We start from the raw sequence: 19,136 nt of genomic DNA, 5'->3' as shown, positions 1-19,136 counted from the left end.
ATTTAGTCCAGGTGAAAATTTACAGCAACTGTTATTGCTCACTAGATCTAAACCACTTTTGTGTTTTCCTTGATACCAAAATAGGTATTAATAATATTGTATATACAGTAACCGCTGATTTCTTATTAATGGTCGGTGTAGTGCAATTACTCAACTGCACATCTCTGATACAGCCAGCTCTGTAGGCTAATTGATTTAAATGCAGCAGCAATGACTCACAGGTCAATTGGGCTCTTGTTTTTAGCATAAAAAGAAACCTGAGTACGTTACCCGTTTAAAACACAAGCCACAGTCAGAGTTTATGAAATAAATTCACAAATACCAAGCATAGCCCGACGAATAGCTAATGCACATGTGCATAATAATATTGACAGGAACAAATGTAAGTAAAGAGCAATGTTTAGCTTGATTTTGCACAACTGAAATACTGCAGTTTAAAACATCACCGCAATTAATTCTGGGTCCGCATGGGTGGTACTTCACGTCATTTAAGTGGCGCATACCTGATAGGCATGTGCTTGTGTTGTGTTATGTGTGTGGATGGTGACCTCAAGTGGACATAAACACAATACCTGCGACTCTCTTCAAAGTGCAGTTTCAAAAATTGGCATTGAAATGCATATATGAATCATATTCACAGATTAATATAATAAATAATTGGACTATACTTTGCAAGTTTCAGTTACTGCGACGGTTTTCCGAATTTACAGCAGATTTTTCTTTTTGATTTTTCAGTTTTGTTGTTGTTTTTTTGTCCACCAGGGCTTCCTGAGTCGGCGGCTGAAGGGCTCCATCAAGCGCACCAAGAGTCAACCCAAGCTGGACCGCAACTCCAGCTTCAGACACATCTTGCCGGGGTTCAGGAACGTGGACAATGACAGGTGAGTGTGTGACAAGGTTAGGCAAGAGAGCTGCAGTGTTGTTGGATGCGCATATTATAAACACAGTATATGTCCTCTTTATGGTTTGTGTTCATGGGCCTATAAGGACGACAAGAGCTGAGATTGTTTTTGTTTCAGGGCCTGCCCGTCAACTTCTGCTGCCTCGTTCTTGTCAGGGTGCGCATTGCAGATTGCAGAAATTGCTGCTTGTTAGTTTGAGGTTGCGTTTGAAATATAATGGGGATTTAAACTACATCAGCAAGAGAGTTAAGGAGCTTCGTTTCTACAAAGGTAGTGCTTTGCCTCCATCTGGTAGCATGTCGGTACCAAGGAACTACATTGAAGTGAGTTAAAGAACTTTCTTATGGGTTTACAGCAAGTCCTTCTTTAGAGTTACGCACCTCCAGTGTATTATGACATTGCGCCACAACATATCAGGCAGCACTGTGAAGACGGACTGTAGTTAACAACCAGAAGAAGAGGCAGAGAAGGTCCCTAACTAGTAATAGTCATTTGCACAGAGCAGAACGAAAAAATATAGTATGCCTGTAAGTATTGCTGAATGCTCTGTTGCTGCTCCATGTGAGTAAAGTAGCAGTTGTTTGAACAATTACAGTAACATCGATGCTAATTTCTATTTGCCGATCTATGGCGTTTCACATTGTGTGCATGCTATCGATTGCAGAAAAAAATGCTGCTTAGGATTTTTTTCTAAACTTTTTCACTGAAACTTTTTCCTCAAAAATATATTTTTTTCGAAATATATTTCGAAAAGCTGTATTTCGAAAATATGACATTTTTCGGAAATATGCGACTTTTTTCTGAAAAGATAAAAATTTTTGTCAAACAAAATGTTTTTATTTTCTTGAAAGAAATCTGTCCTTTTTAAAAATATAATCATTTCAAAAGCTCCTTTCGAAACGTAATGGGGATAAAATGACCCACCATCATTTTATTTATTTATGGTACAGTCCGTTGTGTAGCACACATTTTGTTTTATGTTAATGAGTCCGTCTTGATAAGTTACGATTCCAGTTTTTCGTTTTGTGTTTGCTTTCACAATCAAGGACCTTTGTTGTCGCTGCTGCTCCATTCCTGTCGGGGCGCATGCTGCCGATTGCAGAAAAACATCGTTGCTTATCATTTCTAGGTTACTTTCGAAAAAGAATCAGAGGGCTTCATTTACAATTTGCCGGAAAGAAAAAACCCTGTCATGGCAAATTTTTACCTATGGCAACCGCCTACTTGTCTCCCTTACATACTGTGTACGGCAGCACTGCAATCTTTGATCGGAACGGAGATGATGAAACTCCTGAGAGGCTTTCTCCCACGCTAGGAAATGGGACGGTTGCAAAATGGGAGCACGGCACACGGCGAGAGGACTCGGCATACCCCGCGGGGCGCCAACCACGGCCGTCGGGGGGCTGGTAGATGATGAAATACGGGAGAAGCGAAGGGGGGAATTTCATACCTGGGAAAAAGTGCCTGCTGCTATGTGCAGATACAGTACGCGCAGGGTACTATTTGATTGCACGTGAAATGTTTACTCATACAAACAACACCCACCCACCCCGACTCCGCCATGTATCGTCTTGGTGTGTGTTTTTTTTTTTCTCGACTCGAGGGAGCGAGCTAAAGATGAGCAGAAGCAGCTGGACTCCGAAAATGAAATATTCATCCATGATAATCAGAGGCTGGACACTCGCTGGCCATTTCTATATTTAGCATAACACAACACAACACACACATTAACACACACCAAAGGAAATGATGAAAATCCAGGGTCGAACACTATTGGAAAACATTCTTAGCTGTCATGCAAGTGTGAAACTACATTTTCTTTCTCAAAAGTATACTACTTTTTTTTCTCAAGAGTATGGCTTATACAACTTTTTGCCAGAACATATGTTTTTCTATAAAATAGAATATTTTTTTCGAAAAAATTATACGACTTTTGGGGGCTACAACTTTTAAAAAATATGTACCCTTTTCTCAAAATTATACAACATATTATATAAAATATCTAACTTTTTCCTCGATAATATTACTACTTTTTGTCAAAAAATCCAACTTGTTTCCCAAAATATATGCATTTTCCCATAAATATGATTTTTCTAGAAAAGGTTTTTTCAAGAAAATATCTTACTCCTTTTGAAAATATATTTATTTTCCCAAAATATATGACAATTTTCTTAAAATGATAAAACTTATAAGTAAATACACAACTTTTATGGAAATATTCAGATTCAGACTTTATTTATCCCAATAAATTATTGGGTATTGGTAATTAAGTATCGCAGTATAGTAGTAGTTTTTGTGGGAAATATAACGTATACAACTTTATTTCTAGATGATATAAGCCTTTTCGTTGAAAATGTCAAACTTCTTTTGGAAAAATACAGCTATTTGTGGAGAATTTTTGATTTAGAACCCATTATTTATCCCAACAGGAGGATTAAATATACAAACTAGTTTTGCTAAAAATATACATTATAAAAAAAAATTCTGGAATATATATATAAAACCTTTTCTGCAATAATACATCACTTTTTAAAATCCGAAATATAGAAGTTTTTCCAGAAAATATAAGAATCTTCTCAAAAATACATATATTTTTCTCATTAATATACATTTTCTAGATTTTGTTTTCCAGAAATATACAACATTTGTTTAAAAAAAAAATGTTTTCTGGAAAGTATAAAACTTGTTTTCAGGTATTTCTTTTCATAAACATCTTTTTTTGTTATGCAACCTTTTTTCAGGGAATCTATGAAAATATGCGATCCGACTTTTCGGAGTTTTTTTTTTTACACATTCTCACTCTTCTCTTTAGCTGCGTTTAATTGTTTTATTCTCACCCACAAAATGTCATAAATTAATCAAAATGTGGGATTTTTGTGTCACGTTGTCATGTTAAGCATTATTACAGATGAATGTGAACGACTTCAAATTCTTTTACGTCTACTAGCAATGTGTGTGTGTGTGTCTTTTTTTTTTTTACATCAAAGACAATTCAGCTTAAAGTCACAGGTTTCAAAACATGGCTATTCCCATGTAAAGCAACAACAACTAGTGCTCAAGTAATGTCAACAGGTAGCGCTGTCAGATTGTGACCTTCTGTGCATGTGCTGAGGGTCGGTCGGCCTTTATTGGGGGGGCGGGGGTATTTTTTCAATAAAGTGATGACATTTGGAGTTATTAAAGTGAAAACTCTCCCCCAGGTGGTGTGACCGCATACAATATACAGGACCAAACCTCCCCCCGGGTCCATAATAACCCTTTACGTGCACATCTGGCTTTTTGGGTTATTGTGTGCACTTTATTACATAATTTAAGAAAGGTGTCTCCTTATTTATTGTTAACGTGAATCTGACGTACACTTCATTAAACATTACTTTTTTTTAACAACGATTTTGGGTCTTCAATTAATATAATTCACTTGTTTTGAAAACAGACTATTTTTTTAATGAAATTAAACTAACGTACATATTCAGGAACAAAAATAATTGACTCTTCAATTCATATAACAGCTGAGACAATTAGTCGTCAATGAACTTAACATAACATGTTTTTCGTAAACATTGAAGACAATTTAGTCTTCAACAAAATTAATAGACGTTTTTTGTCAACATCAAAGTTCATTTCAATGAACGTTAACTTACATATTTCGAAGGCATCAAAACATTTCATGAACATCTAATCCAATTTAGTCTTAGGCAAAATGTGTGTTTTTGTAAACATCAAAGATCAATTAGTATTTATCAAAACTGTTTTGAAAACATCAAAGAAAATTTGTTGTTTACCTAACATAAATATTTCAGTAAACATAAAAAACAATTAAGAGTGATGCTAACGTACATAATTTGAAAACATCGGCTGTAATTAGTCATAAACGAACATTAACATTCATGTTTTTGTCATCTTCAATCAGACTAAGGTACGTTTTGAAAACATCAAAAGTCAACTAGTCTTCAATGAACCGTATGTACGTTTTCATAAACATAAGACATTTTTGTCCTTAATAAACAATAAAGAAACTTTAGTTTGTTAATATTTTCATGTTTCTGTGAAGGCCAGAGCAAATTGAAACAGAGAGCGATTCAAACCTTCTTAACGCTTTCCTTCTCGCTTTTTGAGTCAGCGCAGTGTTTTTAGGCGCTTCACTTAGCCAAGGACATGCTCGCTTTTTTTCCTTTGTTTGTTTTCTTGAAGTTTCCCCCCCCCTCTGTTTCCGTAAACAACGTTCCAAGCTCACATCTGTGGATAGGGTCCTCCTGCGGGTAGCTAGTGTCCGCAAATATATTACAGTAGTGACTTGACTGCGGCAGTCGATGAAGACACTGCGCTGTCAAGTATGTCCAGACTTGGAAACGTCTGAAAAGGTTTCTCTTACACTGCCGCGGGCCATCTGGTCATCTTAGAACGCTGCCGGGCTAATTGAGAGACATTTTCATTCATGTGGGGGGAAAAAAAGAATTATAAATTAACCCTTTAACACCTAAGCGTCAAAATGTCTGGACGTTTTTTGTTTATTTTGATTATGAAAATGTCCTGTGAATAAGTGCTTTTGCCCCTTTTCCCAGAATACTTGGAATTTTCAATATGCAGCAGGTTAGGGTTAGGTTAGGTTATCCCTGACGTGTCGCCGATGCGTCAGGGATAAAAGGGTTAACAAGAAATCTAAATCCTTGGTGGAGTTTACTAAATCAAGAGCCATGTTCAAGAGTCTTGGTAAAGACAAATTAATGCACAGTGAAACTAACACATTTTTAAAACATCAAAAGACATTTAAGTCTTAACCTAACATTATGTATGTTAGGTTCGTAACATCAACGACAATTTAGTCTTCAATGAATCGGTGTTTTGGTAATCGTGACACTGGTTACAGCTCCGCAGTTTTGGTCAACATTTCGCACGGTGCGCTGTACGTGATAAATGTAAAACGGACGTTCACGCGGCGCGCTCATCCGTCGTCCGTGTTGAGGTCCGAGCCCCACGGGGCTTCTGTGAGCTGATATTCTTCCTCCGCTCTCCTCTTTTCATTCTCTTGTTCATCTAATGAGCTGTAATGTATGAGCCTCGAGCGTGATGGGAATACCGAGGGCCGCCTCAAAGCCACGTTACCACCCCCGGCCGCAACCGCTCACGCCACGACGCGGCCGCAACGTGCATTTTGACCACTCGCGCTCGGTTTAGCGGCTCTTTTGGTCATCATCATACACCCATGTCAAACTGTGAACCCGCGTTTATATGTTCCAATCTGTAATATGTATTTAGAGTACCGCATGCTTTAGCGCCTGTTCTCACGCTCACTGCCAAGAAATGTGAGACTATCGTATAACATCACTTTGAGGAAAGGAAACGATTTCCCTCATGAAAGACAAAGTGTGCTTCATGTTGTTCATTTGTCACTCCCAGCTTAATTAAATTTGATGTAAAACTGACACATACAAGAGACTTAAACACTGTATATGCAAACACCAGAATGTTCAACCAAACAATAAAATTTCGTCTCACGAAAGTCCGCTAGCATAATGCTAGCATATAATGCAAAACACCATAGACGGGTGTCCAGTAGACCTCAGGTATGTTGTGGCACAATGTGGTACAACACTGAAGGCGCAACTCTAAATTTGGACTTTCCTGTATACTGTAAAAACCCATAAATATTTAGTATAAATATCAGGGTGGGGATGATGAATAGTGATAGTTGGGGAGAACACTGTACACCACACTTGGCCACTTGTTATATCATGTCCAACCAAACCAAACTGCTCGGTTGTATATTGGTGTTACTTTTTTATGGATAAATGAACCAAACCGTTCTGCTTGGTAGGAACATGGCCGTGAACTTTCCCCTTTGAAATAAATGGGAATGCCATTCATCTGTTCCACCAAAAACGCCCCAAAAGATTTGTAACGTGTGTGTTTTTCCTTAACGTTTAGTGACATGTTTTTGAATAAGAAAAATAGGACTCTACAGTATTGTAGTGTAAAAAAAATGATGCAAGGTTAGAAAAAAGAAATTTGCCAAAATACCAACACATTAACGTAAAATGGAATCCCAAAAGACAACTGATACCTGTACTTTACCTCCGAAGTGAACTGATGATGGCCGGATGTTGTGAAGTTAGCTGCCGCCATCCAGCCGTGGAGGGTCTGGAACTCACTTTTGTTATTTTTTTCATACACAGTTAGCAGACTATATTGTTCACTCATCAGTCAAATGAACACTATTCTGTAAAAATAAATAAGTTTCAATACAAAGTACTTTATGTCCATCTGTGTTTTGATGTGTTTTTTTTTTTTTTTTTTTTCTGTATCAGCGTGATGCGTTATGGGATATATTGCTCTTCTATGGACCATCGGGTCGTTCACTACTTTTGAAGGCACTAATCAATATCAGGGATAACCTGTACTCACTACACATTCGAAGAACACTACAAAATGGTAACTCACTATATAGGGCACTACACAGAGGATAGTGAGTCGTAGCGAAATCCGAACAGAGCCTTTCTTCATCATCATTAAAATGCGAAGAGACCGAATATCTGCATCACAGCCTTCAAAAGAGCGACGGTCGGGGCTGTTGTCGTGATCGAGCATTTATGAAGCCTTCAAACAGCGCTCTTATCTCTCCTGCTTCCCCCTTCTGGGGCCCGATGTCTTTTTTAAGCCTCCTTTTAAACACGGATTCATAGTTTCCGAGAAGCAGATTACAAAAAAAATATGTAGAAAGTTAAGGATGTCACAAGTTGAGTGCCACTGTGAGAAGTATTATGATCCAATTTCACTTCATCGGTCCAAAAATGTATTTACGACACTTAACATATCTTATGTTCATATAGCTATGCCAGCGACGTATAGTAACAGGCAGAACAATTACATGCTCTTCCATGTGTTTAACTAAACAAGGCTCAATTTGTGAGTGAATTGAGACCAAATCTTCATTATTCAGTATATATATTTTTGGTGACGTATTTGTTTGGTGGCGTGAATTAAAATGAAAATGACGTATAATGACAGGCAGAACAATTAAATACTGATCCACTCGATGGTAGAAGTTACATTTTAAAGCTGTTTTGCAATTTGTACATTTGTTTTATGACACAATTGCTTCATCATCACAACTCTTGAGAATTACTGGGATAATCTGGGACATTGGGTATCAAATTTTGTGCAGAATCATGCGTCAATGTGTGTTGGTATGACAAAGTCCTTGAATCTATAATTATATTAATACAATTAAAGATTAGAATATTAGTATGTTATTATCTAAAGACACTATTTTACATGCACCTTTGAAATGTTCTTTTTTAAACCTCATCTACGAATGACCTGGCCCATTTGTTTTAAAAATCCAATATTGTCCCTCTGCCACAAGTCTTATCACTACTTAAGAGAAATTAAACTAATTACACGGATGACCCCATAGCTTTATTCAGAACCTGCGTTTATTGGGTTTCATTTTGCAATGTTAATTTAGTTTGAAAAAAAGAATCGTTTAAATGAATTCACACCTTTTAACTGAGTGTGAATGGATGTTGCGTGTTAATTCTATGCAATTAAATCAATTTTCTTAAATACAATTTAGCCCAGTGGCTACAACAAGCGACAGCGTTCGCCCCATCGAAGAAGAGCAGCAGAGAGCCTTTGAAGGTTGAAATTTCTTCAGCTTTTTTTTTCCCCGCAGAAAAAGCAGGGAGAGGTCTGTAATTTAATTTATCAGTGTTTCTTTACAGCGACAGCCGCGTCCAGCTGCTTACGCTACTATCTCGGCTACGTGCTAGCTGGAGCTAAGAATACGTACGACAATATTAAGAACACAGCGACAAAAGCAAGGGAAAACGCTAATCTGATAACCTAGAATGATAACGCAATCATTTGAATAACATCACATCGCTTTACACCTACGTACAAAATTTTGCATTTTCATATAAACAAGTAACCAAAACGACATCCAACGACGTTTTTACACAAAAAGTCACGCACAAGGGGAAAAAAAAGTTTTATCATCCGATGCAATAATGACATCATTTTACATGCTTTCACTTGCAGCCCCCTTTACCAAAGTTAACATTTTCATATAAGAAGTGGCACAAACAACATCCGACATTTTTTTTTTTTAAGTAAAGTCAAAACGACATCCTAAGATTTTTTGCAGAAAAAGTAATGCGCAAGGAAAAATAAGAGTTAAATATTCAAATTTCAAAATGTTCAACCAAACCACAAAATGTTGTCTCACCGTTGTCCGCTAGCTTAATGCTAACATATAATGTGAACCGCCATAGACGTGCTAAGGGAAATCAGCATAAACATTGAAAAAGGGCCTCTTCTTTTTCTTGCTGTTAATTACACTTACCTCCAGAAGAGCTCAGTGCTGCCTGGCATATTGTGGCACAACGTGCTACTACATTGAAGAGCACGCAACTTCAAATTCGATAGCGGGCACGCAAACTATGACACACAGTACCATACTGTGGGTTTTTTTCAACTCCTCTACATCCCTTTTGTTGACTGCATTGTGTTGGTGTGCGTGTTGGTACTGTTTGTCCGGAAAAGAATGGGGTGGATGATGTCATGTTTGATGACATCATTCAACACGGACGTGGAGGGAGTGGAGAGTAGCAGGGCCCGAAGCTCTCGCCACAGCTGCCCTTTGTCCGTTGGCAGCGTTTCTAGAAATAAACCCCTCCACCACCCTCCCTTTATTTTTATTTTCATTATTTTTACTGTTTAGTAATTTGCCCCTGATAGTCGTGTCATACTGAATATAAACAACAACAACAGCTGACTGCGGGAAAGTAACAGGACAGTTGACAGGACAAAGAGCACCAGTAGAGCCACACGACGGGGAAGGAGGGCGGTTAGGGGGCAGGGCTATGCTGGCCCATAGACGTATACACATAGACACCTCATTAATTGGGTTTGCCATATTGGATGTGGCTGATCAACTTTTTTTTGCCATAGAGATAAAGAACGGAGAGTCACAGAAAGGCATAGAAGTGGCCGTCCTTCGACATTTTTATGGATTAAAAACCGGTTGTGAATTTTGGCGTTTAGCTCCTTGTGAGTGAACAGCAAGCGGTGCACAAAGTACTGGAACATTAAAAAGTTGGATAAGTTAGTTTAAACATTTTAAACAAATTAAGGTCACCTGTAAAGGTTAGGGTGCATTTTAGATTCGTCCTGAAATTTCACCTGAAAGCTGAAAATATCCCTAACTCTTTGTGTGCAGTGTATCTAACACACATATACTGCAATATGTACAGTATTTTATGTACATTTATCTTTATGGGTTTTTGCAGTATACAGGCAAGTCCTAATTCTGAGTTGCGTGTCTTCAGTGTAGTACCACGTTGTGCCACAACATGCCGGGCAGCACTGAGCTCTTCTGGAAAGGATGTTAGCGTCGTAAAGAGCAAGAAGAAGAGGCAACTTCTCTAAGCTCCAATTAGTGTTATATGCCTGTGAGTATTGTTGGATGCTCTGTTTGTATGCGTAAAGTAGGAATTGTTTAAAGTATGAAAATTACCATAACATTTATGCACAATTCTGTTTCTGTAAGCCCGTCTATGAAGTTTCACATTAAATGTTAGCCTTAAGGTAGCAGGCTTTCGTGAAAACCTTTTGGTGTTTAAATATAAAATGTGTAATTCTCTCGTTTTATGTCAGTTTTAGTGTTAACTTCAAGTGGGAGTGACCAATAATGCCTCATATTTGAAGAACTAGAGAGCGAGAACTGGCCCTAAAAGAATACTTTGTACTTTGGAAAGTTAATCAGTTGTGTGTGTCTTTTAACAAGCTTAAATGTGCTTGGGCATGGCCTCTCAATATTGTGGATTTTCACCTATTGTGTGTGGGTCTGGATTTTATCCCCCACAGTGAACGCTTTGTACATCTTTAAGCGGCAAATAAATGAGGCAATCCTCACTAATTGCTCTACTTTGCCACATCCAATATGGCACAGACGTGCAAGTCAATGCGCAAAGAGGTGTCTATGTACATGGTGTCTGTCTATGAGTTGGCCTGCACCACACACACATCCATGTGATAGAACCCACACCACCCACCCTCCCTCCTTCCCTCCTTCCCTCCTTCCCTGCCTGCCTGCTGCTGCACACCACAGCCAGGCTCCTCCCTGTACGAGGAGACAGCGATGGGGAGGTGCAGTCAATCACTGACAGAGAAAGGGAGAGGTTGAGCCGGACAGAAGGACAAAAAGGAGCCGAACAACGCCATCGTCCGACCCCCACCCCCCCCAGCCCCCCTCGAATCCAAACCTGGGAAGTGGGGCATGTACTCACGGGACTGGAAGGAGTCGTCATAGCTCTGCAGTCGGATAAGGAAGCACAAGGGAGGAGGAAGTCAAGCAACAAGGGGGGGGGGGGGGGGGGCGGACAAACAAAAAAAATCAACCATCCCTGCCTCACGGGGGTTCTTGTTCCTCTCCTCCTCCTCCCCCTTCTATCTATCTCTCGCTCCCCGCCTCCCCCCTTCCTCTTGTCCATCCTCGCAGTCGCTCGCTTGCTCTGTGGAATCCTGACGATGCCTGGTGAGTTCCATCCCGCCGCTTCACGTGCCGTCGGATTGCTGTTGGCCGTTTTTTAACAGGAGGGACTGCATCCAGTGGTTGTGTGTGTGTGTGTGTGTGGTGTGTGTGTCATTATTATGTAATTCCCAAGAGGCCTCCCTTGCAAGGGAGTGATTGTTTTTAATTCCGGTAGAGGCTAAAGAAAGGGATTTCACTGCAGCCGATGGGGGTTGCTATCCTTTCCCGGAGAGGTGCTAGCGGGCCGAGGAGAGCAACACGTCGCGTTGTGTCCACAGGGATGATTTCACGGGTGATACTCTTGGTGGTTAGTCAGGGTTCTGTCTTGGCACTGATGATGAGTCACATGTACATTTGTGGATTGTGACGTTCCATGTGTTATTTAGGGCGAACTTTCTTGTGCTCCTAATCCTAAACGGTTGGATGACTGTTATTTCGGGCATACCCGAGCAAACCATGTGAATGGTCTTTCTTTAGACACCTGCAACTGTAGAGACAAGCAGACCACAATCTTGAGAGACTTTCTTGTTCCGGTTGCCAGTCGCTGAAACTGGCCTCATGCAGAATTTCCGTAAAATTACCTAAGCCTTTCACACAGAACACTACAAATCAGACAGTTTCATCACAGTGGAGCAAACCAAACCAAACATGTGAATGTCCTGACCTTAAATACGCGGTACTATAGAAAACCAACACAATTTTGAGAGGTTTTCTAACATAGTTGCATCTTCTAGACAGCAAAGATTGCCTGTGCCTTTCACACAGAACCCAGTGAAACGATACAATGGCATGCTTCTGTCATACCAAGCCAAACCATGTGAATGTCCTGTCCTTGTATACATGTTACCGTAGAGAACTGACACAGATCACAAGCTTGAGAGACTTTCTAACATAGTCGCATCTTGTTCCCGTTGTGAGTCGCTAAAACTAGCATCTTGCGTGAAAAATGTTCGCAAAATCACCAGTGCCTTTCATACAGAACCCAAGGAAACAGGCACGTTTCACATAAATCTCCTGTCCTTGTATATATGTGTGACTGCAGTCTGTTCTCTACAGACACAGACAACAAAGTCGCTTCTTATTCCAGTTGGAGGTCGCTAAAACTAGCATCTTACGTGGAGAATTTCAGAGAAAATCACTGTGCCTTTCACACGGAACCCAACAAAACAGGACACAATGGCACATTTCTATTATTCCCAAAGTAAAGCATGTGAATGTCCTCACCTTGGATATTTGTTACTGTAGAACACAGACCACATTCTTGAGAGATTTTCTAACATTTTGTTGCGGTTGCGAGACGCTGAACACTAGTCTATGCAAAATTGCTTGTGTCATTCACACAGAACCCTACAAAGCAGACACAAAGACTAATTTCCGTCCTACACGAGTAAACCAGTTGACACAACCCAACGAAGTAAAACATTTTGGTCAAACCCGAGCAAACCACTTGAATTTCCTGGCCTTAGATGCTTTTGTACTCGTGTGGAGAACCAACACAAACAGATGAAGTTGCATCTTGTTCCAGTTGGGAGACTCAAACACTAGCCTGTTTCACACAGCAAAAATCATCTGTGCCTTACACACAGAATCCAATGAAGCAGAACACAACGACTCATTTCTGTCATACCCGACCAAACCAGTTGCACGTTCTGTCCTTAGATATGTAATACTGTAGCGAACCGACACAAACGGACCATCATCTTGCAAGAATTTCTAACGTGGTCACTTTTTGTTCCGGTTGCTAGTCGCTAACACTATCTTGTTTCTTACTGAGAAATTGCCGGTGCCTTTCACACAGAACTCAACAAAGCAGGACATTGCTGACATGGCCCACCACCAGCAGACAGTGTGACCTATAAAACAGTTGTAGATCAGCAACTATTTCTTTCAGCACAGGAGAAGTGAGTCTTTGGTGTTAAACATGAGATCCAGGTCCCTTGTTCCGCTTTTTGCTATGGTTTTCTTCCGCCATGTCAGAATCACAAATCGCCCCCCTATCCTTTTGGCTACCTTGTCGGTGTAGCTCGTTATATAAATATACATGCAGTCGCAGTCCTAAACCTTCAGTCTAAAGGTCGAGTCCGATTCGTCACAGCCAAGCCGAGTGGCTGACTCCTTATCTCCGATTACTGGTTGTGCGTTGCTGCGTCTCAGTCCCGGCTTGATTCCATCTTGGAATCGGGCTGCAGGAAGAAGACGGCACAGTCGTTCGTCCGTGTAAAGGTGGCCCTAATTGCTTGTAAGGTCAGGTCATACTGTAATGGATTAGGAGCTACTGTAGGGAAGTGCACCGCAAATATGCCACAACAATGTGTCTGCACTGCAAAGACTTGGCTTAAGAAAGAAGGAATGAAATTAGGAATACGTTACTTAATATAAGCAAAATTATCTCATAAAAGAAAAGGAAAAGTAGACTTGGCAAGATTTTTTTAAAGAAAGTAAACATAGCTAGACTAAAAAAAACCTTAGAACTATTGTATTAGTCTAAAAACATCTTGAAGCAAATTAAATGCCCTTACACAAAACCTGCCTGGTAAGAAGAGATATCTTGGCAGACAAAAAAACAAGCAGATTTGACCTCGATTTGAGATATTTCATCTTGGTTAGATTTTATTTTTTTGCACTGTGATAATACACTGCAGCAAATATGTCACAGGACCAAAACCTCCACTCTTCTGGAACAACTTTCTACAAGATCGTGAGTGTATCTGGGTGTTTTGCTGGTTTTTGCAGGGACTGGTGTTGGACCTCCTCCAATCTCCAGTTCATCTCAAAGGTGTTGAATGTGTCTTGAGGTCGTGGTTAACTCTGGAAGGGCCTTACCTAAATTGTTCCCAGCGTGGATTGGTCCACAATTTTGTGAAATGGAAGATAATGGAGGAAGGACTCAGTTCTCGTGGAACAGGTCTAGATGAGAATTGTTTCCAAGGACCCCCTTCGTTTTGTTGATGCGCGGGTCCCCATATATAGGTATGCACTTCTTTTTAAAATGATAGGACAATAATTTACTCCAAATTATTTTGCAGGCCCCCAACATATAGCTCGCTCACCCCAGTTTGTGAACCACTGATGAAGGGTTTGAATCTATGTTGTGTCCCTGCACTTTTTACCAGTCATATCATGGCATTGATTCCCCTGGAAGCTAACATTTGTGTCAGTCTATATTTGTATGCGACACCCCCCCCACCCCCCATTGCCGCCAGCCTCAGGTTGGGGAGGGAGGGGGGGTTGGGGGGCAGTGCGTGAGAAAACGCTTGTATGCACATGAATGGATGTTCACAATCTAAACGCTTGCATGGCATCCTTAGTCGGACAAGGGACTCAGATGTGATCGCGTTTCAGGTCGGGGGAGGGAAAGGGATGTCGGAGAAGCGGGACGGGAAACGAGGACGTCCATGAGACGCGAGTGACAAAGCAAAAAATAAAATAAAATGAGGAAGGAGAAGGTGGGAGAGCACGGTGCCGTAATTAAGTCGCGACGCTGTTCGTTCCGCGTGACCGGTGCGGTTATGCAACAGCCCTCTAGGATCAGGATATGTACGGTGTATAATTGGGATCAAAATGCAGCCATCCATTTTCTATGACTCTTATTTTCCTCATTTGTGTAAGCTAGAGCCTATCCCAGCTGTCTGGGTACATTCGGGATGGGTAGCCGGCAAATCGCAGGGTAAACAACATTTGACAATAATAGGACAATGTAAACAAGCAAGCGTTCACACTCATATTTATGGACAATTTAGAGTCTTCAGGCAGCCAAAACTGACTTTGACTTCACCCCCAACCATCCTGAGGATTAAATGTCATCTTTGACCCGTAACGCTAGCAAAGGCAGGAAATGGCTGGAACCAAAACTATTGACTATTTACGGGCGTTGTCGGCTACGTGGAACAGGTAAAGTATGGCCACAGTGAGAATGAATTATAATTGTTTTTAATACGATTATGCATGGCGGAACGGTGGACGACTGGTTAGAGCGTGTGCCTCACAGTTTGTCTGTATGTGCCCTGCGATTGGGTGGCAACCAGTTCAGGGTGTACCCCGCCTCCTCCCCGATGATAGCTGGGATGGGCTCCAGCACGCCCGCGACCCTAGTGAGGAGAAGCAGCTCAGAAAATGGATGGATGGATGGACGATTATGCATTACTGTATTTTTATATCTAAAATAAATGAATATATTTCTAAATGAATAACCAGCTGTCATTTGAAAGTATCAGCTGCAAAGCGCTTCTGCAAAATATTCATAGCGCTTTACAAATATGTTAGAAACTTATTCAAAAATTTATTAAATTCATTTTTTCCTGCACATAACGCCCCATAATGACAATGTGAAAAAGGTTTTCAAAATGAAATCTACATAAGCACAAGCTTGGAACACCTATCTTTGGGCAGTTTAAACATGTGTAAAAAGAACTTAACAACTATACAACATGAAGAGAGCAAGCCACTCTGTCTACTTGATGGGGAAAAAAACCCAAAGAAAAATCAAAAATAGTATGCCGCCAGGTCGGAACTTGACAATTTTTTCTTACAACCTTGTTACACCGTCACGAATTCGCGCCCCAAGTTCCATTTTCCCTGCAGCTGCAGTCCAAATAAACCCTGTTTGAGCTATGACATCATCACAAGCAGTGACTGGAATGAGGAAACCCCCCGCCCCGACACCAGCCTTCTCCCGGGGCGGGCCTCTCTATTTAACCATTAACCGACTACTATTCTACGCTGGTGTCTGTTTACCCGCCATACCAAAAGGCTGTAATTCGCTGTGCCTGACTCTCTGGACATGTTTTCCCCTTCGTTTCCTGCTACGGCGGAACCAGCGAGGGAGGGGCCCTACTTCCTGCCAGGCTGACTCGCGCTCCATATATGTCCCTGGGAGATCCACTGTCATACATCCAGTAGCCAGACTGGGACTCTGGGAGCAGCTTCAACTAAAACCCGTTCAAACTGTTGACCAACTCATTCACTGCCAGTCATTTTCAAAGCAAAGTTCCCCATATAGACTGTATGTGTATATACTTTTTCTTTAGTAGAACATGGGTTGGCTTCACCAAAAACACCTGTTTCTGGTCAAAAAGTGGACGAAACAAGCTTTTTGTGAAGAAACGTCAAGCAGAACAATTGTTTCTGTTACACCTCATACTATAAAACGAAAACAAGACTTAACGGCACATATAGAGTACATACTCTGTTCGAGTGTCAGGGGGCTAAACTTGTCCGTCTTCCAACGTGTCTGCATTTCTCTCCCTCATAATCGACGCAACAAGCCGAGATTCACCCCCCTAATCTTTATCTTCAAATCAAAATCTCTGCTGAACTTACATCCAAAAGGAAACAATCCCGCCATCTACAGTGATCTGTTAGTCGTTACAGTGCATTACAAACCTGAGTTACACAGAAACAGACTTGACGAAGATATACGTTGATGGCAGTAAACGGTTGGATTCCAGTTGAGAGAGATAAATGTCCACGGCAGTGAATACGTTAAAGTACCTGACCACCCACTTCCCCCGACCTGTTTTGAAAGTTGATGATTTTGGCATTTAGAATGTTATCGGTCATAATAGCCCCTTTTCACGCTGCCTTTTCCCAGGTGGTTGTTCTGACACTGACAACTGATACTTATCCGATGCTGTTGTGTTGGAAGTCATACTCAGGAAAGGGTTTTTATAGACACGAGCACATGCCATGTCATTTGTTACGATGTCAGAGTCCCCCCTTTCATGCCACCTGCAAAAACCTTGACATCTTCCCGCCTTGTTTTATCTCAAATCTCAGTGACTCCCGACCATTTGGAGCGCTGTCTTTTTAAATGTTGAGAGGAGTGTTGTGTTGCTAGCAACACACATCCTTTGGGGAGCTTTTGCTCAGAGGGGCAGTCTCTCTCTCCCATCGCATTTCCCAGGACTCTCCGTAACGCAGGTCGGCAAAAAGCGAGAGGGAAAAAAAAAACGACCGACATCTGCTTTTGAGGAATGCGAGCCACAAGAGCGACGCGGGAGTCGCGCTTCCGTCCTGGAGAGACTCCGCCGCACCATGTTTCATTTGCTCAGCAGCAGGGTGTAAGTGTGCCTTTGTGTCGAGAGCTCATCCTGGGTGTGGGAATCTACCGGGAGTTGTGGAAATATCTCTTCGCGGTCCGTGGAGGGCTCGGGCGAGGGTCGCATCAGTGTCTTTTTTCATGTAAAGAGGTTCATGGAGAGGAGCAAATGAGCTGCATGGTGGAGGAGAAAAAAACATGAGAGCATGTGTGGACTTGACAGCAGAAAATATTCAGCGCTGCAGGCAATGCCGAATAGGAGAGCCGCTCGCTTCCTGAATCACTCTTATTGCTGATTCGAATCCTTGTACTGAATCGGGAATCGAGGGTTCGAGGTTGTCGATCTCTTGCCGGCTGCTGCTAAGTACACAAAGCCAATTAGCGCACTCAGATGATTTGACTGACGTGGAAACACAGCGGCAGACTCACAGGATTCGGTTTACTGAGTATGCATACATAGGAAAATACCAGAAAAATCACAGTCATGAAGTCAATAGGTTATCAGCTAACACAGCGTTTTGTCCACAACTCCAGTGGCAGCTGCCGGAACGGTGAATCCACCAGGAGTTCAAAAGTCACGCTAATGATTCGTGCTTAAGTAGTGCGCTGAGGTCAAGGGTCAAAGGTTGACTTAATGCTGAGCACCACTCTGCGGCGTACCGGTGGTGGGCGCCATGGCAACAGTAATTACATTTACAATGAGTGAGTGAAAGCAGCATGGTGGATTCGTGGTTTGCACGTCTGCCCGGTGCAGAGTTCAAATCTCGGCTCCGGTCTTCCTGCGTTGAGTGAACATGTTTTTTTTTGTGTGTTTGTATGTTTTTTGCGGGTGCTCTGACTAGTACATTGAAGAATTTGTCTCAAAATATACAACTTTATTTTCCAAAAGAGTTCAGTTAAGTATGTGTATGTTTGAAAGTAATATCATTTAGTGTTAATGTATTTATAAATCTGTTTTCTAATTTAAAAAGATGATTAAAATGACTTTATATCCAATAAAAGATGTTATAAGGATTTTGATCTTACGCTGAGACGAGCACTGTCCCTAGTTGTGTGAGGCCATCGGAAAAGCCAACAACACAGTAACAAAATGCATAAAAGTGGCGTCTTTTTGTTGCACAAACTGCACTTGCAACTAGTAGGTACCATGAAGCGCTTGCGTAACGGCAGCATTAGCGCTGGAGGGGCGCCGAAGGACGGTTGCACCGGCAGTGATTGGAAAGAAGAGAGGAAACGCTGCTTCTCACTTCTTGACCTGAATATTCAATCAGCCCTGTGGCACTGGACAAAGGCGGAAGCAAACACAAGAAGGAGGGGTAAAAAAAAAAAGGAGGGCACCAAATTTCTTCCCACGCAACACTCAAGGCACAAGACGAAAGCCCTATTTTTGACTTACACAGTACAAGCGGATCTGCTTGTTGAGCATTTCCGACAACTGGACACATGAAGCGACTTAAATTGGCCAAAAGTATGGACTACTCCTCAGTATCCAGTAGTGGTGGTAAATTTAGTTTATGTGATGGACTCTGAGTCACACGCATAAATGATTCAGTTCACTTGTGAATTCAGCGAACCAAATCTCTGAAGTCCACTATATTTAAAATGATCGAAATCAGTGGTATGTGTTTGCGAGCCACCTAACTCGAGTCAGTAAAGAAAATCGCCG

The 19,136-nt window shown here is 41.3% G+C and overlaps 1 protein-coding gene across 15 annotated transcripts in view; it reads left to right on the top strand.

Annotated features, from left to right (window-relative positions):
• dab2ipb (DAB2 interacting protein b) overlaps positions 1–19,136 on the top strand; it is a 94,357-nt gene that overhangs the window by 49,083 nt on the left and 26,138 nt on the right. For 13 of the 15 annotated variants that reach the window (XM_061747607.1, XM_061747608.1, XM_061747606.1 and 10 more), the window contains one exon: positions 763–881. In XM_061747607.1, the coding sequence (XP_061603591.1) occupies positions 763–881 (119 nt within the window). Of the gene's footprint in view, positions 1–762; positions 882–11,035; positions 11,437–17,298; positions 17,493–19,136 lie in introns of those variants that run through there. The other 2 variants (XM_061747621.1, XM_061747620.1) reach the window with 2 other exon arrangements.

Source organism: Phyllopteryx taeniolatus, chromosome 15 (assembly GCF_024500385.1).
Source record: "Phyllopteryx taeniolatus isolate TA_2022b chromosome 15, UOR_Ptae_1.2, whole genome shotgun sequence".
Classification (NCBI taxonomy): Eukaryota; Metazoa; Chordata; class Actinopteri; order Syngnathiformes; family Syngnathidae; genus Phyllopteryx; species Phyllopteryx taeniolatus.
This window is presented reverse-complemented; position numbering and strand designations above follow the sequence as displayed.